General features: G+C 41.7%; 1 protein-coding gene across 1 annotated transcript in view; it reads left to right on the top strand.

The window, feature by feature from the left end:
* ATP9A (ATPase, class II, type 9A) overlaps positions 1-21,131 on the top strand; it is a 49,221-nt gene extending 28,090 nt beyond the window's left edge. The window contains exons 15-28 of the mRNA XM_009326856.1: positions 1,538-1,699; positions 7,732-7,824; positions 8,665-8,748; positions 9,638-9,808; positions 11,695-11,793; positions 12,075-12,164; positions 12,297-12,441; positions 12,956-13,020; positions 13,807-13,962; positions 15,371-15,435; positions 16,236-16,344; positions 17,616-17,673; positions 19,612-19,815; positions 20,995-21,131. Coding sequence (XP_009325131.1) covers positions 1,538-1,699; positions 7,732-7,824; positions 8,665-8,748; positions 9,638-9,808; positions 11,695-11,793; positions 12,075-12,164; positions 12,297-12,441; positions 12,956-13,020; positions 13,807-13,962; positions 15,371-15,435; positions 16,236-16,344; positions 17,616-17,673; positions 19,612-19,815; positions 20,995-21,131 — 1,638 coding nt within the window. The remainder of the gene's footprint in view (positions 1-1,537; positions 1,700-7,731; positions 7,825-8,664; positions 8,749-9,637; positions 9,809-11,694; positions 11,794-12,074; positions 12,165-12,296; positions 12,442-12,955; positions 13,021-13,806; positions 13,963-15,370; positions 15,436-16,235; positions 16,345-17,615; positions 17,674-19,611; positions 19,816-20,994) is intronic.
* The last annotated feature ends 1,064 nt before the right edge of the window (positions 21,132-22,195 follow it).

Here is a 22,195-nt window from a genome sequence, read left to right as displayed (position 1 = left end):
GAACCTTTGATTTGTTGTAATCTCTGTGAATAAGGCTGCAAAAACTTGCTAATATTAAAACAAACATTGATTCAAATTGGTTTAAGGGTCTTTCAAGGCAAAGCCAACTCAACTAATTTTTTTTCAATCTGGTGATTTATGGAAGGAAAAGTTTATTTTAGGTTGTCTTGTAAGCCTAAATGTGGATGAAAGGGAGATGAGTCCACAAAAGATTCTCCAATTAGACCCAATTGTATCAGTTCATGTAGTAAAATCTTGACTCAATGCAAGTATTTATAGATTCCATTTTTATCTGTGTCTCATGTATGTGATTTCCCAAAATAAATCCATTTTTGTCTAAGGTATTTGTGGTCACTTAAGGCAGTAAAGGCAGAACCTGAAAGGCACAAGGGATAATTAACCTTCAAGTCAGCAGCAACCATATGCCCAGACTCTTATGCTTTTGAAAATGTCACTGCAAAATACTTCCAGTATTTCGTGTCTGCTTGGAGAAAGTATCCCTTGATCCTTTCTGGAGGCCAGCGATATAGGGGCTCATGTCCGCTGCTGCTCCCATCCGTTATGTCAAGACAGCTTCTAGAGTTAAACCCCTGTATCTCAGCAGACTAAGTCTTAGATGTGTCAGCTGAGGTGGGGATTCTGGGGGGATTGTCAGGGAAGCAAAATAAAGGCTTTGGTCTTCTGTCATGACTCTGGTTGTGATCTAGTGAAAACTTTTAAAGAATTCAGTGTTGTAGCTCCTTAACTATTAGAAGCTGCAATCAGAATGATACCCACATAAGTTCAATCAAATGAGTTCTGGTGTGTGCATTGAAAAATCTGGCGTTTGTTTTGGGTTTTTTGTTTTGGGTTTTTTTAATGTTTGGGGAGAAGGGGTTCTCTGCTAAGAAGTGTCTGTGAGTCAGCCTTCAGCTGTCTGGCTGATCAGTAGAGAGGTTGAAAGATGTTGATGAATTGTTACTACCAAACAGAGTATAACACAGAGCTCATTTTGTTTGTTTGCTTTTTTAGTATGAATTTTTAATGTGCTCTGCATTAGTGTTTCTGGCTTTGATATTGTAAATCCAGGGTGAATGCATCGTTTTGAATTCTTGATTTCATAAACAGAAAGCTGGGAAATAGCATATTCAAAAAATAAGTGTTTGTAAAGAGATTTACCTGATGTGCCCAAGCAGAGGGTCGGGCACCCCAGGCCTGGGTGGAGGGTACCTGTGCCTGCCCTTGCTGAAGGGTTGTCCTTCAGGATGTGGCAGTTGAAGGCAGGGAGCTGACCACCTCCTGCTGAGAGTCTAGGACAGCCTGGTAGCTGAATCAGACAGGAGCTGGGCTGCCCAAACCCCAAAAATACTGTTAGTAAGCTTCTAACTTCAGAAAAAGCCCACTAGAAAGAGCCATATAGGAGCACCTGCGTATATGAACGAATCCACTCTATAGCACCATTGATGAGTAATGAACTTCTTTGCAGCCCCTACCTGCTGTCCCCTCAGGGGAGGTGTGGTGTGGGCTGCCTGCCCTCACCATGTCCCTCTCCTCTCAGGTGGCCCTGGTACAGTGGACCGAGAGCGTGGGTTTAACGCTGGTGGGCAGAGACCAGTCCTCCGTGCAGCTGAGGACACCGGGTGGCCACATCCTGAACTTCACCATCCTCCAGATCTTCCCCTTCACTTACGAGAGCAAGCGCATGGGGATAATTGTTCGGGTAAGTGGCTTCTCATGTCTTTGTGAATCTTCTGCTAACACAACGTGAAACACAGAAAACATTTGCCCTCAGCTGTGCTGTTCTTCCTGGCTGAGTTTTGCAGTCTCTCCTACCTCAGGCTATAAGCTGGTTCTCTGCTTTGAGCTAATAGCATCTCATTGCTGGGTTTGTTTAGTGATACATCCTTTTCCTTGGCCATATTTGGTGGTAAGTGCTGTAGTGCCCTGAGACATCTCTAGTTTATTGATCTTTGGTCCCTCGTTCAAAATAACAAGGAGCCTAAGCTTCCAGCTTCCTCCAGCTGCTCCTTCCCGCTCACATTTTCAATTCATCATGTACACTGGGGTGGGTTTCAGCCGTACAGTTCCTCTGTCTGCACACATTGGTTCCTGTCGGGCACCGCTGGGGGCAATGTCAGGCTGGGGATGGATGTCTGGCCAGTCCGCCAGCCAGCAGTGCCACCAACCGTGAAAGCATATCTTCAGCAGTGCAATGGAGCCTCCAGGATGGTGCTGGGAAGGAAGAGGGAGCTTGAGCATTTCCCTCCAACTGTGAAACTGAGGGCCCTGGGGATGCTGGAAAATGTTGGGAAAGCATTTTTGCTACAAGTGCAAGGTGGAAGGAGACATAGGAGGGACTGGTGGAGCAGAAGAGCTAAAATCTGAATGTTTTGGCTGTCTCTGTGCTGAACCAAGGCTCAACAGCTTTGATAATCAGCAGAGATGATGTGTCATCTCTCAGGTAAGGCTGTTGTTTCAGGAAAGCTTGAAGCCAGCACTGCCAGCAAAAGAAATAGTCAGAGTTACCCTGTCTCGTGGGACTTGAATTGTGTGTCCGCTCCCACAGTGGCTGACACAGCAAGGAGGAAGAGGAGCCTGGTAGCAGCAGGACTACTCTCTCCAGGTGAGCAGGCACCAGCAGTGTCTCAGGGAAGCTTGAGCTGACTTTGAAGCCTCAGTCTGCATCCTTGGGGTTGTCTTTTCATCTGCCCAAAAGCTCCTGCCCTTCCTGTCGTGTCCATGCTGCGGTCATGCTGGCATTGCTGCGCGGGCTATATGGTCGAATGGGGCTGGAGTCGACCCAGGTCACAAGTGCTTTCCCCCCTCGGGGTCAGCCAGGAACAGGAACCAAAGCACAGGTTCACGGGCCCAGCTTACGCTGTGTTTCCAAAGCAGGTGTGGTGGTACAACAGGAGGTGATGGAGGTGGCAGCAAGTGGGAGGCAGGGAGGGGATCCTGGACCGATGCCACAACAAATAACTTTAGGATATTGTTAGAGGTATTGTGGAAGTGCTTCCCAGATCTCTGCCAGGCATCGAAACTCCTGTTAGACCCTGCAGAAGTACAACGCTGCAGGAGGAGGCATTTATAGCTGCAGGGAACTGTGGAGATTTTTTTTAAGCTGTTTAACAGAGCCCGCAGCCATGCTGAGAACACGGTGTCATGAGCAGGGTTTGAAAATAGCTGATTTAAGGTAAAAGGGTGCATTTGTGCAAGTACCTTTATCAGCAGCAGCAGGCACTGTGCACGCCAAATACGTGCCCAGCTGAAACTGTACACATAGCTTTGTGGTTTTATATACAAATACAATATAAGGTTGGACTCTCAGAAAAAAATTACCTTAAAAAGAAAGAAGAAGAAGAAAGTGTGGGTGTTAAAAACAGTTGAGATCAGTTGTCACCATTATCATCATTAGTTTTCAAGATAGTGCTAGAGAATCAATGTTAGTAAGATAAACAAAGCCAGCTATGGTAAAGCACTTCCATTTGCCTGCAAAGCAAACAAGGTGAAGCAGTTTGAATAATTCTTCTGGAGATAATTAAAACATCCTTGTTATTTTTTACTGAGAGTACAGACAGATAATTGGTACCAGGAATCTAAAACATGAATATGAAACCTATAATCCAGGGCAAGATATGATTTGTTGTATCATTTCATGGGATCTTCAGCTTTGTTATTTAATTTTCTTTCCTCTTTTTTTCTTTTTTTTTTTTTTTTTTTTTTTTTTCCCCCCCCCCCCCCCCCCTTTTTCTTCTTTTCCCCCCTCCATTTACTTTGTGACAAAACTGGGTTGCTGCATGTCTATTTTGGGGCATCTGGAAATAGGGTGTAAGTATATCTTCTGCCTCACTTATTTTAAGTTACAACAGTAGGAAGAGCAGCCTTTGTTTTTAGTTAGAAACAGTCGGGATCAGTATCGCACATGTGGGTCTCATCGATGGCAGATTAATTTGGTCTGCTTTATTGGCTGATGTTTGATAGCTTCACAAATCTCAACTTCTCTGGACCCCTGGAAGAGCACAGCCCCTGTCAGAAACGGCACCATGAAAGGATGATGTAAAATGGAGCAATGCAGCAGTTGTATTCAACAACAACAAATATTACGGAGAACTTCAGTATTCCTGTTACCAAGAGATTTGGTGATAAAGATGGAACTGTAATATGTGCATATAATTACTTTCGCAAACCCATGAAGGACAAGCTGTGTTTAGTGCAGACTGAAAATCATTAAAGCTCATGCAAATGGCTGTATTTGTGTTATCCTACCTGAGTATTTTGGACCTGGATCTCCTGTGGCTCAAGGAACTGCTTTTAAGTTCTGGATCACACACCACAGTACGGTGTAGGGGGGACAAATCTGTATTTCAAGTTGTTCCACACTTTGGAATATTAAAACATGCCCAAGGGCAGGAATGTTAGTTGAAGTGGGCTGATAGGCTGAGCTTGTACAAAGTAATCAGTGTGTTAAATCTGTGAATCTGGAGATCCAACTGAATGCGTTTGAACTTACAACAGTCATCAGTATTCCCACGAATGCCTCGTGCTCTGTGGGATAGCTGCAACAAGTGTATTGCATATCCGTTTAAATACAGCAAGTGTAAATTCTTCAGATTAATTATTTTTATAGTGAAAATGATGTGGAGACTTCAGGCAACCTTTTTAAGATCTAGAATAAAAATATTAACAATAAAAGAGGGAGGACTAAACAACCTCCCTCCCCATTGCTTACTGTAAGTGCAAACTTTTGATGAGGTGCTGTTTTATCCAAGGTGTAAGAAGTGGGCTAACCTTCGAAGCCAGGGTATGCTTCATTAAATTGTGTTTGTATGCTCAGCAGATAAGTGGATGCCCTTAAATTTTCTCATCTAAGTGGAAAGGAGTCCTCTTTTTTTTTTTTTTTTTTTCCTCTTTGATTTGAGGCTTATTCCTTTTAAATTATCTATGATCTATGTTCTCCCACCTTGGGAAGAAAAAGGTTTCTATTTTGCATTTCTGTATTAGAATATTACTGCTGCCAAAACCAGCAAAACTCCCACTTGTGGTCGGTGGGAGCAAGATCAGGCCCAGATCCTGACTGTAAATACTGTTAATAGAAGCATTGGCTCCTCTCTGTTGCGCTTGTTAATTGAGTGTCTTTGTTTTGTAGCCATTGAGCTGCTGCTAAGCCGCTAAAATCAGCTCCCTGTACACCCTATGCAGAAGTAGGTTTTGAGTAGCAGGTGCTGGCTGCTTGGGTATTACTTTGCCACGTTCCTGTATACTCCAAAATAATATCTTCAAGCAAGGTTTTCATTTTCATTAAAAAAAAAAAAAGAAAAAAGAAAAGTTTATAAATAGGTAGTTGTCAAGTAAAACTTTATTTTATTAAACATATATGTATGCATGTGTAGACACTCCATTTGGTTTTGATCCACAACTTGCAAGGTGTTTACCTCTTCCATATATCTTCTAAAACTGTGCTGCTTGCTTAAAAAACAGAAGTAAGGGGAGGGAAAGTAGCGTGAAGTATCCAGAAGACAACAAATGCAGTGAGCAGCCGGGGAGGGGAGGGAGGGAGAAAGCTGCAGAATGAAACTGCACTCAGGATTGTAGTGAGTAGAATTCAAATGGTAATATTTTCTGTTCAACTATACAGATATTGCCCGTTCTTATAAACTGCAATTTTTTTGGCTAGCGGGAGCCATTGTGATCATCTTGCCAGGCTTCCTGTACAATCTGGGTATAGAGTTTCAGCAAGTGATTCATGTGTCCAGCCCAGTAATGCTGTTGCTGAAATCCTTGGCAGGGACGCCCGTCTCTCCTGCTGGTCCTGTCTGTTCTGGCTCCTATAAAAAGATCTCCTTCAACATATAACTTTTAGTAAATAAAGTAGTAGTTAATATTGAAAACAAGTAGCAGATGTTGTCTCGTTTGGGATATTTTTGCAATATCTGCTTGTTTATTTGTGATCAACTGTCATTTCTGTACCTGGTTATTTCAGTTCTAAGAAGTCTTGTTCTACCAAAGCAGCCACTCTTCACCGTTCTGTTTACTGACTTATCTTCTTGAAAGAAGGTCTGTTTGTTTGACCACAATATTTTCCATTCTTCTTTTTCTTTGCGTTATTTTTCCCCTTACCCATGTGGAATGATCTTTGTTGTAAAGCAAAGATAGTGCTATTGTCATATCTGGAATTGAAAGAAGCCTTTGAACCGTGGCCAGAGTCAGACCACGGTGGAAAAAGATGTCTCTCCAAAACAATATAACTGGCAAATCTCTGTGTAGATTTATAGTGTGATCTTACCATAATATGAGAACGCACTAACCTCCTATTGAACTCAGTGAGAGGAAATGACTAATGCAAGGAGATAGCTCATACAGTATTTATATTGGACAAAAAATCTAAACTATCTTAAGCCAGTTCTGCAGCACGGGAAGTGGAGTCTTTATTCAGTTTCCTACAGAGATGTTGTTAGACACTTTTTAATCAAATAATTTAATAGATAAACCTTTACCTTTGGATGCTGCCAAAAGCGTTTTGTTTTATTTAAGCAGATGCTAGTTGTTTTGGTAGAGTGACACTCATTTTGCTTTGGGTATGTGGGATGTGTGGATATCGGTATATGAAGGCTGGATGTTTCAGGACATTGAAAACCATGCTTAAGCTTAATTATAAGAATCTTCCTTGTGAATATCTCTTATGAGCTTGGCAAAAATGCTCAGTAAAGGAGCTTCATTATCCTTGGCTACTTCTTAATTTCCCTAGTGAAGACACTTACTTCTCTTCTTTGCGTTTTTAGTATCCACATCAGGTGCTGCTTTTTTTGTTGTTTTTGCCATAGATGTAAACTCTGTTTTGCCAGTGCCACAGGACGTTAGGCTTTTACCTACCGACTCAAACTCCATGTGTGAGAACCTTAACCACTAGTTTCTGTAATGGCGGGACAGACTGACATGTATATTAAATAGTATGAGAATGGAAAAGTGTCCACTGTGCTTTTCTTTCATTTCTTTCTTTCCTGAAGTACTTTTCCCCCTTCGTTCACAGATGTCTATTTCCAGACCTTCCTGGGCTTTTTGTTTTTGCGTGTTAAGTTTATTTTCTTCCTATCCCTGGTGGCTATCTTGGTTTACAGAGCAGTTTGTTCCTTACTCATTGTTTTTTCTCCTTTGAGGAAATTGCCAGGGTTTCCATTAGCTTGTAATACTAATAGCTGTGACCTCCTTAGGTATCTGCCTGGTTAGAAGGGATTTTTTAATTTGTGGTAATGTAAATATGCTTTGCTTGCAGCCTACAAATTACTTGGATCAGATAAGGCAGGCAGCAATCTAACCTTTCTGCGGCAAGCGTAAACTTTAATTATGCTTATGCCATATAATGTATCAGAGGGGGTAAACTAGAGTGATTTTTACTCTGTTAAGCTTTGTGCATCTGTTCTATTTTTTTCAGGTAAGTATGAAATAAATTTTCAGGGTGAGGGCTAGAAGTTATTCCAAAGGCACATGTAGTCAGGATTGAGAGGTGTCTGCATGGAAATCACATGTTGCTGATTAAAAAGCTGATCATCCTTGCCTAAAGTATTTTTTTTTGAAGTTGAATAGGCATCTCCTTTTGGCCCTGAGACAAGATGCTGAGCCAGATGGACCTTCAGCCTGACACAGTGCAGACATTTTTGTGACTGATGTGCGGAAAACTCATCACTTAGCTTGCTGAGGCCACTCCAAATATGCTGATATTGGCCCAGCTTAGACTCTTCTGTTTCTTATCTGCAGGATGAATCAACAGGAGAGATCACCTTCTACATGAAGGGGGCTGATGTGGTGATGGCTGGGATTGTGCAGTACAACGACTGGCTGGAAGAGGAGGTATGGGGCCATCTCTCCTACATAGGGAGGGTTTCTCATGCAAGTGCTTTTCTCCTTCCAGGGCAACGCATGACAAGCTTGTCAGTGTGGCAGAGTGGACATAACTGCTAAAACACCTGCAAGCGAGAAGGTCACGGATCTTGGCAATTCATTGGATTAGTCTTCAGCCAAATATATATGCAGTAACAAGGAAGTCAGGTGGCAAGTTCAATATATTTAGGGCAGAATAAGTCCTGTAAATAAAATGGATTTTGCTCAGAACTGATTGCCACTCAAGATCACCAAATTTGTTCTGGGCTTGATCCTGTGTTTGGATTTACTTTACGCTGAAAGCTCTAATTTCAAAACTACATTTGGCAGCTTTGTACTGGGATATGTTTGTCAGGTTAGTAGTAATGTTGACACAGAGTTCATAGCAGTAGCTTCAGTTACTGATTCTCCCCACCCCCAAACTCTGGTGTTCAAAGAAATAATAATACCTTGGTCTTGTTTTAAAGAGTTTATGGCCAAAGATGTGAAGTCTACAAATCAAAGGCTTGTGTCCTTTTACTCGGAGACAGAGAAAATGAAATCAATGGGGTTGTTTTTGCCACACTGGTATAGCAGAGAGGACATTTTTGTTTCCGATCACTGGGATAGATTACAAACTATTGCAGATCTCCTTTTTTCCTCTCGGGTTTATCATGCACTTTATCAGACATTATAGACTCACTGGGGTTACTCAAACGGGACGGTTATTTTCTTAACCTGCTATCTTACATTGCCATCTCTGCAATGCTGTGCATAAATCATCTTACTTGAGATGCAGTTTATGGTTTACAATGTGATACTTCTTTCCAGTGTGGTAACATGGCTCGGGAAGGCCTGAGGGTTCTTGTCGTAGCCAAGAAGTCTCTGACGGAAGAGCAGTATCAAGACTTTGAAGTAAGTTTTTAGGGGTTTTTTTTTTCTTTGTTTTTAAACAAACAATCACTGAAGTGATTCTCACAGACCTCTCGTGATAATGCTGCCTCTCATCTCCCTACTCCTGCTAGAATTGTCATTCTTCAATGTCTTGCTGTTCTTTTAATCAAAGTGGCTTTTTAAGTGATATGTATGAAACTGGATCCCAGCCAGGACCCTCCAAAACAGTTCCTGAATCCTGCCTTACAATCTTCTGCGGTTATAAATTCTGCAAATATTCATCATTTGTTAGACAAGTTGTGTTTGTGTGGGGAAATGTGTTGGCTTTTAATTTTCATTGTTGCATTCCGACAGCCAGGGAAACTACAAACAACCAGAATATAACCCAGCTTGGCTTCATGGAAACACGGGCTTCACGCATGGGGTTTGTTAGATGGGTCTCTACACACAGCACTAACTTGCATACCCCAGGCAGGCCAAACGTGAAGGAGAACTGTTCAGTTAAATGCAGAGATGAGACGGTGGAAATGTTTAGGATTCTCTCTTGCCCTCGTTTGTTCGTCACAGAAGCCGTGGCTAGACCTGTGGTGCGAGGGAGTCGCTTCCAGGCTTTCTGCAGGTGTCGCGCCAGCAGCTGCTGTGCATTTGTGTGCACAAGGACGCGCTGTGCACCGTGCTGCCTGGCTGGCACAGGGCAGGAACAAAATGACAAAAACTTCCTGAAGTATTTTCCACCTTATTCTGTAACACGCACCTCGTGTTCGCCAGCCATTACAGGTTACTGTCATTACTGAATGACAGTTAACAGAGGGAGGTTAACTGGTTAACCCTCATGCTGGTTAACTGTGTATTCCACAAAAGTGCAGGCTGGCTGTGTGAGTGACTGCGGCTGTGTCTGCTTTGTCCTCAGGCACGCTACGTCCAGGCAAAGCTAAGCGTGCACGACCGCTCCCTGAAGGTAGCCACAGTCATTGAGAGCCTGGAAATGGAGATGGAGCTGCTGTGTCTCACTGGCGTGGAGGATCAGCTGCAGGCAGACGTCAGACCCACTCTGGAGACGCTGAGAAATGCTGGCATTAAGGTCTGCCTAACCTAATGTTACTTCTAGCAGGAACACCGAGACCCTCTGGAGTATGTGGCACTGTCCTACAGACAGTAAATTAAGACAGTTTGGGGGCCCTGTCAAGGTAAACGGTTCACCAGGTGCCCTTTGCGAGTGGGAACAGTGGGGCTGGCCGACATCACTTTGGGAACAGAATACGCTGGAAGTAGTAAATGTTAACTAAACACATGAAAGCATGTCACCTTTTGTGCTTTTCTTCCCCTAACGTGCTCTGGCTCCTTCTGCAGAGAAACTGAGTGCGTAGGCAGGAGGGTAGCTACAGGAGACTTTTTGTTTCTTTCAGATGGTTGCATGAAACAAGACCGCTTTGGATGTGTTTGGTCTCTGGTGCACAAACTCCCATGCTGGGGTTGAAGCACCGGGCTGTGAATATACATGTTTTCAGTAGCCACTAGAGGGGGTCTGAGCCAAGAGAATCAGGGACTGGACATTTTTTTTTCCAGCTTTCCGGGCTTTGGCATCTGAGACTCAGACACCTATGGCCTGAGCTCTGCTCAGTGGTGAGGGAAGCAGCGTGATGCCTGCTTAGTTTCTCTCGCTGAAAACTTGTCAGTCAGATCTCGGACTTGCAAAAAGAAAAAAAAATAATGGACTAAACATTCAGATTTGGGCAAGAAAAGTAGGCAAAAGGTTCTGGTTGTGGTTTCTCTGCTTTAAATAACAAAGTGAGCAAAAATCTTGAGCTGTGCTGTGAATCCAAAGCAGGGCTGTGTGTTTGAGATTTAGGTGGGAACTGGAATTCAAGGCTTGAGACAGGCTTCCAAAAGTGCTTTCTGTTTGGAGCCATCCCTGTAAACAACAGGGACTTCAGCAGAGAAGTAAGATGAGCAGAATCAGACAAAGCTCATTAGCAGCATTGTGGCTTTCTCCCCGCGCAGCATAGTCCAGGCCAGTTATTCCAAAGCAGTTTCATTTTTTTTTTTCCTCTTCACCTTGGCTGGAGTCAGGGTGTGGAGGGTGTCGTCGCACAGCGAGTGCAGCACTTCTGAGCACTCCTTGCAATGGCATGTTTGTTAGGGTATTGCATGCAAGAAGTAAATCAAGAGTGGAGGCAGTCTTATAATTCATTACAGGGGCCATCTTGTTAAGATCAAATCTTTTTCCAATCTTAGATTATTAAACAAATAAGTGAGTCTTTTTGGGTTTTGTTGTTGTTTTTTTTTAAGTTTCGTTAAATATTCTTGGGCGGTGTCTTGAAAGAATAAAAACACCAGTGCAAAAACCAAAACAAACTCTGATATATTTACACTGTTGAGGAAATTCCCTGCCAGATTATAACAGGGTATTGCTGCTGAGTATTGCTGCTGACATTGCTTTCTAATGCCCCCCCTCACCAGCACAAAATAAAAGGAGCAGTGTATATTTAAAAAAAAAAAAAACCCCGAACCAACTTAGTCGGTTCCAGACGCACACATCAGCAGTGAGCTAACCCCAGTTGCATCATCCACATTTCAGGCAGGGCCATGAGGGATCTTTCTGCAGCAAGGCCCGCTTATTTCAGCGCACGAGAAATAGCTGGGGTGGGACACATTAACACACGCATACACATTCTTTAGCTTGCGTTTTGTGGGTTTATCAGCAGAATCTTGAAATATTGCAGGTGTGAAAAATGTTATACATGGTTTGTAACGTAGTTTGCATTTCAGCCTCTTTAAAAGTTTTGCTTTCTTTCATCTGTGAGAATTTCCTTGTATGTTTTAAAATCGGGCTTTTTTAGAAAAATAATTTGTATATATATTCTAACAGTCCTTTTATATGCCTGAACTGGCAGGTGGTACTTCTAGATGTCCTGCAGACATGGTTGTTAAGTTTGGTATTTAATACATTAAATATTTGGATTCCAGGTGTGGATGCTGACAGGGGATAAGTTAGAGACAGCCACATGTACAGCCAAGAACGCACATTTGGTGACACGGACACAGGACATCCATATATTCAGACTAGTGAGTAACACCCACCTTTCCCTCTCTCATGACTTGTTCGGGACCCCAAATTCTGCAACAGGAGGGGTGCTGAGATCACAACTGTTTTCCAGCAGTAGACCCAGAATATTTTTATTCTTTTTCACTCAGCTTTCTATCCCCTGAGCTTTTGTTTATCTGACTGTGTGCTCTGAATAACTCGGTGTGGTGCCTGTCCATATTACTTTTGCTCCCTCTGAGACTTGTTTGTTTTTTCACCCCAGTGAAGCAAACCCTTCCTCAGTTGCCATCTTTGTCCCCAGGTGACTAACCGCGGAGAAGCCCATCTAGAGCTGAACGCCTTCCGCCGGAAACACGACTGCGCTCTTGTTATTTCTGGTGACTCGCTGGAGGTGGGCTCCAAACGCCTCAGGCTGTTCAGGAACAGCCCCAAAACACTTGTGGTTGAATTAGAATTTTTGTTTTTTAAAAAAGAAACTTTCATAGCACAAACATAGGTGACACTTCTTATCTCTGTAAATTAGGTGTGTCTGAAATATTATGAGTATGAGTTCATGGAGCTGGCTTGCCAGTGCCCTGCCGTCGTGTGCTGCAGATGCGCTCCGACGCAGAAGGCCCAGATCGTGCGATTGCTCCAGGAAAGAACCGGGAAACTCACCTGTGCAGTAGGTAAGGGACTAGTTAGGGAGGAGTGACCATGTAGGATGGTGTCTTTATTTTTTCTTCTTTTGAGTGAACGGTCCCATGTCATCTTATAACACCTGGAAATGCTGAGCTAGGGAACAGTGTTTTTGTGGGATGATTGGTAAGATGAAATTTTGCATATGGAGACTTCAGTGACAAACTACTCAGAAATACTTGGGGCGGTATCTTTGCAAAACAAAGCTTGAACACAATCAGATAAAGTGCCATTGTTAACCTGTGAACGTTATTTCAGCATTGTAGGTGTAATGGTGCACCTGCAAGTCAGATAAAGTGATCAGTGGCCTTGAATTCCTGTGCGTCTATAAAAAAAACTTCTTAAAGAATTTAAATTCCCAATTTCTATTTAAAATCCTGCTTTTGTTGATAGGGTTCAGTGCTTCTTCTAGTATTACAGTCTGGTGCAGATGCGTTTGGTGGGGTTGCAAGTTGTCTCTGTTGCTTAACTACCAATGTCGTTTGTCTGTGCTCTGACCTGCAGGTGATGGAGGGAATGATGTTAGCATGATTCAGGAGGCTGACTGCGGTGTTGGAGTTGAAGGAAAGGTGAGATTACCTCATGTTTAATAAGACTTCCTATGGCAATTCAGAAGCTAGTTTGCAACTAACTCTTAAATGAATCCTCAGAAATTCGTGCAAGAAAGTGAGAAGCTTCCACAAGAATAATCATCAGACCAGTAGCCTTATCATGAAAAATAATTTGGCTGGAAGGGAGACTACTGTTTAACAGAGTTCAAGTTCATTATTTGGTTCTTGGCAGATTCCCTGAACTTGGACCACTGTGGTTAGTTTTGGGGTTTTTAATCACGCGTAGATGCTTCAAATGCTGGAGTTGTAATTACTCTGATAACATACACCCTACATGTACAATTAAAAACGGGGTATATTAGTTTAGAAAGCAAACTCTGGGTTAGAGCTCTGGTTCCTGCATATGGAGCTATTTGGAGCAACAAGACTGGATTTGGCGGCAGTGGAAAGACTCTGCTTGCAGTGAGCCAGAACATTAAAATTGAGTGAACTTTTGAGACTGAAAATTTCTGTTCAAAACTGACTTGATAGGAGTGTCACGTTAACATGCGTGCTGTGAATCATAATCCAGAGGGTTGCTTAGAATTGGAGGCCAGGGTTCAAATGGGAATTCTCCTCATATTTTTGCTCTTTGCTTAAAAGCCACGGTGGAAGGCAGAAGTGCTGAGGTAATACTCTCCCCCACCTAATGTATTGCAAATTTTCTTGGAAATTCTGTCAGTGATAACTAAATAATAATAGGATATTTCTTTGTTTCTAATAATGAAATGATCTCACTATGCTTTTACTTGCTATTGTACACAGGAAGGAAAACAGGCATCACTTGCAGCCGATTTCTCTATCACTCAGTTTAAACATCTGGGTCGTTTACTAATGGTGCATGGAAGGAACAGTTACAAACGGTCTGCAGCTCTCAGTCAGTTTGTAATCCACAGGAGCTTGTGCATCAGTACAATGCAGGTAAATGAACTGTCATGAGGGCTTTTCCAATGGAGAGGTAAAAAAGCAAAATCCAAAAGTAAAGGTTCTGCATTTCATTTTGGATGCAACTATTTCTTCTGAAAATTTTCACGGGTTGGAACTTGAGGTTGTTACCTGGGTATGAAAACACATAAGAAAGTTCCTGGTATTGGACAAACGTCAGCAACTTCTCCAAAATTGGACAAACAGTATTCTACCTTAGAAAACAGTGCTGTGATGCAGCATGTCTTTGCTGTCACTTAGTAATGCTAGGAAATACTGAAAATCTGCAGCAGGGCGCTGCTCTTAAGGAAGGTCTCTGCTGAGTCCATGCACTTCTGTTCAGGTGTGTTTTAAGTAAGGCCTTCAAATAGTGAGACCAAAGTTAAGCAACTGAGGAGGACCTGGCTCAGACCCTGCTGAGGTTACCGAAAGCTCGGTCTGGCATGCTGTGGAGTGTTCGCAAGAGCCGTGCTGCAAAGGCTGCTGAAGCACGTATTAAGCTTCCCAAGTGCTCAGCAGCTTGCTGCAGCAACGTGGAGGTGGTCTGTTCCTCTCTGTTTCAAAGGGAACCTTAGAAACAGATTTGGTATTCACAAAATTTAAGTTGTTCATGTGTGCTGAGCCTCAGTGTAACAAAAATGCAATTGCCAGTTGGCAGGGAGAGTTGAAAGAGATTTTAAGAGTTCGTGAGCCAAATTCCATTCTTAGCTGTGGTGACTTGAGTGAAAGTTACAGTCAAGGACAGAGGTTACTCTTTGGGAGTTGCATTTCCACACCATAGTGTACTGATATATTCCTTAAAAATACTAAGTTTTTTAAAATAAAATACTTGATATTTTTGAGAAGGCTGGTTCCGCCCTCTCCCCTTTTTAGAATAGACACGTTGGAGAGGGATGCATAGAGACAAAAGGTTCAAACTCAGGGGACAGTCTAGCTTACTCTGCAGCTAAAAACAAGAACAGAAAACAAACGCATAACTTCTGACAAAAAAAAAAAAAAGAAAAATTAATCTTGAACTCTTTAGAGTTTGTATTAGTGAGTGTTAACTCTTTACGTTGTGAAGGCATCATCCGGGCATAAATAAGTACACACCTGTCCTTCACAACATCTGGACGGCTTTAATCAAACCAGTGGGCTTTGGAGGAAACTCTTTACGTTCTTTTCTGTGGAACTACATTATAAAAAGTTTTCCAAGTCCAGCTCTCCAGTGTTTGCTATTAAACATAGCTTTCATCCAAGGTTTGCGTAGGAATAAAAAGGGTTGATATTACATTCTTCTGTCTTCATTTCAGGAATTTGGAGAACGCACTGCAAGTACGTTCCAGTTTGAACAGAGTATATTTTTAAGCTGTTACTTTTACTGCAGTATCTAATGCCTGAAAAGCTTATTTCTTTTCTTTTCTAGGCTGTTTTCTCATCAGTATTTTACTTTGCTTCAGTTCCTCTCTACCAAGGCTTCCTCATCATTGGGTAAGAGCTCACTTTTTACTAATAGTGTGGAAAACCTGTGCATAATGAATAGATTTGGGCTAATTAACATGCAAGGCATGCACATCTCCGCTCTGCATGTTTCACAACACTGCTTCAGAAGATGGATGTGATCCTTGTCCCCTTTCTGCTCCTCTGCACTGAGCAAAGCCACCGAGGCAGCACAAGTACTTCTAGAAGCCTTTCCAAAAGGACAGTTTGTCACATTCAGAACACGAGAAGCAAGCCATCCTCCAGGAAGCACTCCTTCGATCCTAGTAAAAAGCAGAGGGACAGTTGTCATGCTCTGGGGCCTGCGCAGCAGTGAGAGAAAGGGAGGACGACCCAACTTCTTTAACAGGAGGATTCCATTCCTGTCTAAAATATACTGGGATTACACTTGTAATCCCATGACTTCATAGATTTTCAAGGACATAATTAAAAAACAAACAGCAAATTCATCTCCGTTGCCTTCTGATGCAAACAGGATTAAGCCTGAACTGTAGAGCAAACTTTGGGGTGGGGACAGGTCTGTCCTTGGCTCCATTAATAACCCTGTAAGACCAGTTGCAATACTTGAACCAATCATCTGTGTATGAGTGTTTCTAATCAAAAGTCATTCAAAAAGCAAATCCTGCAGGTTTTTCCTACATGCAAAACTCTGGTGTGTTCCATTTGCAAGTTTTTATAATATGTACGTCATTTGGCACTTCAAGAATACTGTATTTCTTTCCTGAAGACTAGCATTTCTGTTTGCTCATCTACACCTTAGATAATTCACTGGTCTTCTACCTTCTTCGCAGGTACTCCACAATTTACACGATGTTTCCAGTGTTTTCTCTAGTTCTGGACAAGGATGTTAAATCTGAAGTTGCAATGTTGTACCCAGAGCTCTACAAAGATCTTCTTAAGGTGTGGGAGACTCTTGTCTGTTTTGGTTTAAGACAAGATTCCTGTCTTGATTTGAAACTCTCTAAATGTGTAAAGTCTCATATATTATCAGTAGATACAGAACTTTATCATGCGTTTTCAAGCAAAATTGTTTTAAAGGCAAATTTGAATTAACAGATACAACCAGATTTCCTGGCAGTTTGTTACTGAAAGCTACATGAAATGCAATTTATTAGAAACGGCTGGGGAAATAGAAGTTCCATTCTGTGGGAAATTCTAAGGATTTAATATTACCGATTTGTTCCAAAATAAAGGGGAAAGAGAAATCGTCGGGGATTTGGCACTATCCTGAAGCCAGAAGAGGGGATGGAGGGAAGTGATATGCTCATTTGATGGAGGGAGGAGGTTATCACATAGTTTTGTGAATAGAAATTTGCCTTGAGGATGATCTAAAGGGACCTAAAGGTTTGGTTGCTGTGCCATTTTTGTAGCTTTAGCATGAAAGTCAGGTCCTTCTCCTTAGACAAAGAAAACTTTATTTGATAGTGATATCGGGAAGGTAAATCTTGTCTTAGGTTCGTTTGTTTTTTTTTTTTTCCTGGAAGATTTTTTGAATAACTGGGGTATGCAGACTGGGAACATCTTTCTTAATTGAAGGAAAGGGTGGACTGAGTCTTCAACAGATCCTTTCCCTCAAGGATTTCTGTTAAACAGATACTCTCAGAAGCAAAGCCTGTTTTTCCAACAGCCTGAATAAGTCTCCATCTGGTTTCACTTGTATGTTGTCTCTTATGTCATAAACCACTAATTCTCCAACCATCCTTAGGCCTGGTCTAAACATAGGGGGTTTTTTGTACTGGTATAGCTGTGTTGGCTAGAGATGCTTTTTTTTAAAACCTATCTGCCTTCAATATGATGGTGATTTGTGTGTATGTGTCTAGAAATATAATATTAATATATTCATATATGTGTATACACACATCTTATATTTCACAGTACAATGACTAAACTCATGAGACATCTTTGCATTGAATTAATTGTGTGTGCAGTAAGGAAGAGGTTGTACGGTACTGTGCAAGCAGTGAGCTTCCACAGTCCCAGGCCTCCTTCATGCATTATGAAAAATGAGAATAAAGAGACAGTACCTCAGGGTTGGTTGATTTGTTTTGTTTTCTTTCTAAATCACCTTCAAATTCCCTTTTATTAATTGCTGGGTTGATTGGTAAGTGAATGTGCATAAAAGAAAACCCAATGGAGCTTTGTCTTTTTTTTTTTCTCTTCCCCCACCCCAGGGACGACCGTTATCATACAAAACATTTTTAATATGGGTCTTAATAAGCATCTATCAAGGTAAGCAATTAACTTCTCCTTGTGCCTTTAGATGTTTTAATGAGTACAGACTATCTAATTTTTTGTATTGCAGGAAGTTAAGTAAGGCATGAAGTGAATTTAGCAATGCATCCTCAGGATAATGAATAAATTTTTTTTTTGTCTCAGAAAATGCTGGTAGCATTTCCAAAAGAAGAAATTATCTAAAACTAAATATTGGCAGCAACTGGTCAACCCTGTTGTAGGCAATGATGTAGAAGTTCAAAGCATTGTGCCTCTTCCCATTGGGACCATCCTTTTGTAATTTTGTGCAAGTTCCTTTCAGTGCTTTAATTGCTCCATCTGTAAAGCAGAGTTTGTGACTCTTCCCTTCTTTTGAAAAAGGTTTTCAAACCTATGGATTATACGGGTTATTAAGTCAGCATGCAAAATACAGAATCTGTAGCTTTGTGTGTTTTATCTAAACCCTGTCTATTAGAAGTGGCAATAGTTCTGGTTACTTCGTAGCCATCTGTAATGAAGGACTATAGTAGAGCTCAGGTGCTTGATCATATCCCATACACTCTAATTAGGCTGCTGAAACAGTTAAGCAAATGCCTTAATTACAATGCATCTGTTCTCCAAAAGTGGATGTAGTAATTGGGGTATATGTCTAAGAAGGTCTTTCCTTTCAGTTTGTCTTTTTTTTTATCAAGTAACCTCAAACTCAAATACTTTCTATAAGTGCTGTTCAGGGAATCATGGAAAACATAAATAATGTGGAGCTATAAAGCTAAAATGGCAATATGATTCTGTGACAAAATTTCTTGTTTTCCAAAACTCCTTTATCAACAAGAGTCAGAATAAATGTGCCAAAATAAGCAGCTAATTCTTACTGTTTTAATAGATATTACCATCCTCAGGAGGGAGCGAAACCAAGAATATAAAAGCTCTCTTGGCATTATCTTCTGAAATCTATTACAGTAGAACCCTACGACAGGGATAATGGTCTTCTGATGCTGTACAAATACGATGGCAAAGCCAAGGCATTTATAGAAAACTCACAAGTGGTGGAAAGCTAAAGCCAGAGGGTGATGCATTGAGGGAAAGATTTCTTCTTGAGCTAAGACCACTATCTGGTTACAATATTTGGTTAAAGTGACTTCACTTCTGATGTGCTAAATAACTAGAAAACAGCAGGCCAAACAATTGGGCTAGTTGCTAGCAGAGATGAGCCTGACCGAAAACTTGAGCAGTCCTAAATTTTGGAAAGTTCACAGCTGGATTTGAACTTTGTGGCTCGAGCTCCAGTCACTTGCAGGTTTTCCCTTCCGAAACTAGCCTAGTGTGATGGATGTTGGTGCGGATTACTCATGCTGCTAACATGAGTTATTTGTGCAGGTGGCTGTGCGGGGCGTTGTGAGCATTCCTTGGCTAGCCAGAATAGGAGCACAAAACAATGCATCGTTACCAGTGCTTTAATGTGTACTGCTTTTAGGGGGAAGTGTAAAGGGGAGAGATCTTGGCCGAAGTAGTGCAAAGAGAGGCTAATTTGTATCCACTGAACTTTTCAACACCTTGCTTCCATCTGGGCACTGAGGCAATGCAGTAGGTTTTAGAAGTATTTGATATCTTTTAGCTTCTGAGTAGTGACCAACTGCTTTTCTGGGAGGATAGAGTTTCGTGATGTTAGAAATCTCCAGTTGCCAAAATAGCGTGTATTAATTTCCTATCTCCATGTGTCTATGAATATGATAGACTGTTATAAAAGTCTGGACACCTCTGCTGTAACTTTTCCCTGTCTTCTCATCAGTTCTGTCTCCTAAATAGTAACTGATTCATTATCATTACATTCATCAGGTTTCATGAAAAATAGTCTCAAGACATGACTATGTTTCAGCCTTTCCAAGACCTAGCAGTGGGTTTTAGAGCTTAGACTGGTGTTTAAATAAAATACCCAAATGTTCCATTCCCTTGCAGGTAGCATCATCATGTATGGAGCACTCCTCCTCTTTGAATCTGAATTTGTCCACATTGTCGCCATTTCCTTCACGTCCTTGATTCTCACCGAGTTACTGATGGTCGCTTTGACAATCCAGACATGGCACTGGCTCATGATAGTGGCTGAGCTGCTTAGTCTCTCCTGCTACATAGCTTCTCTGGTCTTCTTACATGAGTTTATTGGTAAGGTTAAATGCCTTTTCTCCAATCAGTTGGTTTATGACCTGAATAGTAACAGGACTGTAAGGACATGAATTGAGTTTAAAGGCTGTTGATGAAGCCAACATAATTACAATCACAGTGGTTCTGACCAGAATAAGCTCTATTTGATTTGAAGGCACCTGAAAGACATTTTATGGTTCCTTCTCATAGCAAAATGCTAGAGGAGATAAAGGTGGTCAGTAAACTGTGTGCTGCTCAGTGAATCTCATCCTTACTTTCAGAGCTCCACCACGCATCAGCTGTCATGTAATAGTGGTCTTTGTTTCCATATGAGAACTGAACTTGAGACTAAAAATTTTAGCCTCTGTTGTTGGGTTGAAAGATTTCATCTTTTAACTGGGTGAAGTAGTTGCCTCCTAAAACTTACCTTATTTTATCTGCTTCATTGGGGCCCTTCTCTTGTGGGTTTTGGGGCTTTTTGGGGGTGGGTTGGTTTGTTTGTTTTGGTTTTTTCTTTTTTCTACACCTCCCCCCCCCCCCGGGTCAGAGCTAATCCTTTTCCCTGGCTGAAGGAAAAAGGGTGAGGAATTCCAGATTCCCCCGGTAGCTGTCTAGTTGTAAATATCAGATCCGTAGGGTTTGTGCCAGTGTTCGTTTGGGAACCACAAGATGTCACTACTTCTTCCATAAAGCTCTTTGCTAACTCTGAAGACAATGAGGATAACTTCCCAATGGGCTAGATCTGGATCTCTTGCATATGAGTATACCAGCTCCATTTGGAACGATGCTTCAACTATTTTTTCAATGATTCTGAGGTATTATAACTGAGTTGAGAGATGCATTTGCTGGACTACCAGCAAAGTAGCCGAGGGCAACTTCCAGAGTCAGAAGACAAGTAGTCCATTTAAAGGAAGCTTAGTATTGCCAGGAGATGGATAGCCCTGTTTCAGATGGGGTATGTATGGGCACTTGCCTGTGAGGAGTTGCATGCCTTACTGAAACGTACTGCGCAGAAAGCTGTATCTTTTGTGGAAGAGAAGGGCAGAAGAGTGAGGAACCAGGGATCGTATGAGCTTTGAACTTGCGTGTGGAGAAGGTGAGGCTGTTTAAGAAGTGTTGGTAGATTGAATTGCTTTTCTGCACCTCTTCCCAGAGCATACTTCCCATCTTCATTGACTCTCTGCTCTTTTCTTTTTGCAGATGTTTACTTCATTGCAACTTTGTCGTTCTTGTGGAAAGTCACCGTCATCACTCTGGTGAGCTGCCTTCCCCTCTACGTCCTGAAGTACCTGAGACGAAGGTTTTCTCCCCCAAGCTATTCGAAGCTCACATCCTAGGGCTGCTGCTCTTGCACACCAGAGACAAATACTGCACATAGCTGAGAGACAAAATCATGTAGTCGTTACTATAACGAATATGTCTGATATTTGCATAAGGATCATGTGGTAATCTCTATTACATGCTGCTTTATTGAAAAAAGACTTCACAACTGCTGTGAACAGAAACCTAACGATAAAAGGGAATTTTTTTTGAGGGTGGAGGCACTTGTTAGTTCATCCAGTTCTTGTCACTTTTGTTCAACTTAACTGGGGTCAAATGCGCGTAACTGTGATGATGATGGGTTTCTCACGCATGGTTAAAAGTATCTGAAAGCTGCTAACTGACCTTGGAATTTACATTTGACAAATTTAAGTTACTTTTTTAAGTATCTGTGCTGTTCCTTGCATTGTGTTATGTTGTTTTATATTATTTATCTTTTTGACTTAAGTAGTTACATTCTTTTTACATCTTGGAAATCCCTTAACGTAGGTGATGCACTCTACTGCTGACAGCTGATTCCTGATTTATGGCATGCTGTTTCCATAATGGGGCTCCAGCATGTCGGTTCTACACACACTTGAGAATCTGAGTGTGTTTGAGACTTTCCTTCAGTTGAAATGTGGTCACCCTAGTGATTTTGGAGGTATCCAGCCATTGATAAATACAGAGAAATACAGTCCAAAACTGAAGAAATTAAGTTTTGTTTAAGCTTTTGTGCTTCCTGTTAAAAGGAGCTGGTGATATAATAGCTTTACTCTGTATTTATTTGTATAGGAGAAAATTATCTAAACTAAAGCAAATCCTCTTTGGAAAATAAATTTGCAGTTGATCAGACTTGAAATGTGTCGACAACGTGAGAAGAGACTCGTACTGTTCTGCAGACAATGTGGCAGACGTGTCTTGAATCCTTGGAGACTAAAAGGAAAGGTCACAGAGCTGCTACTCCTCACAGCTACACTGAATCTGTTTCCTGTTAGGGTGAAACTGCGAAGATGAGCTGCAAATGAACTGAGGCACTCCTAGGTGAATGTTGTTCATGACACGCTCCCTGCAGAGAGGCAGTTTTTGAGAACCTTGCACT

This window comes from Pygoscelis adeliae, unplaced genomic scaffold (genome assembly GCF_000699105.1).
Source record: "Pygoscelis adeliae isolate BGI_AS28 unplaced genomic scaffold, ASM69910v1 Scaffold286, whole genome shotgun sequence".
In the NCBI taxonomy this organism is placed as follows: Eukaryota; Metazoa; Chordata; class Aves; order Sphenisciformes; family Spheniscidae; genus Pygoscelis; species Pygoscelis adeliae.
This window is presented reverse-complemented; position numbering and strand designations above follow the sequence as displayed.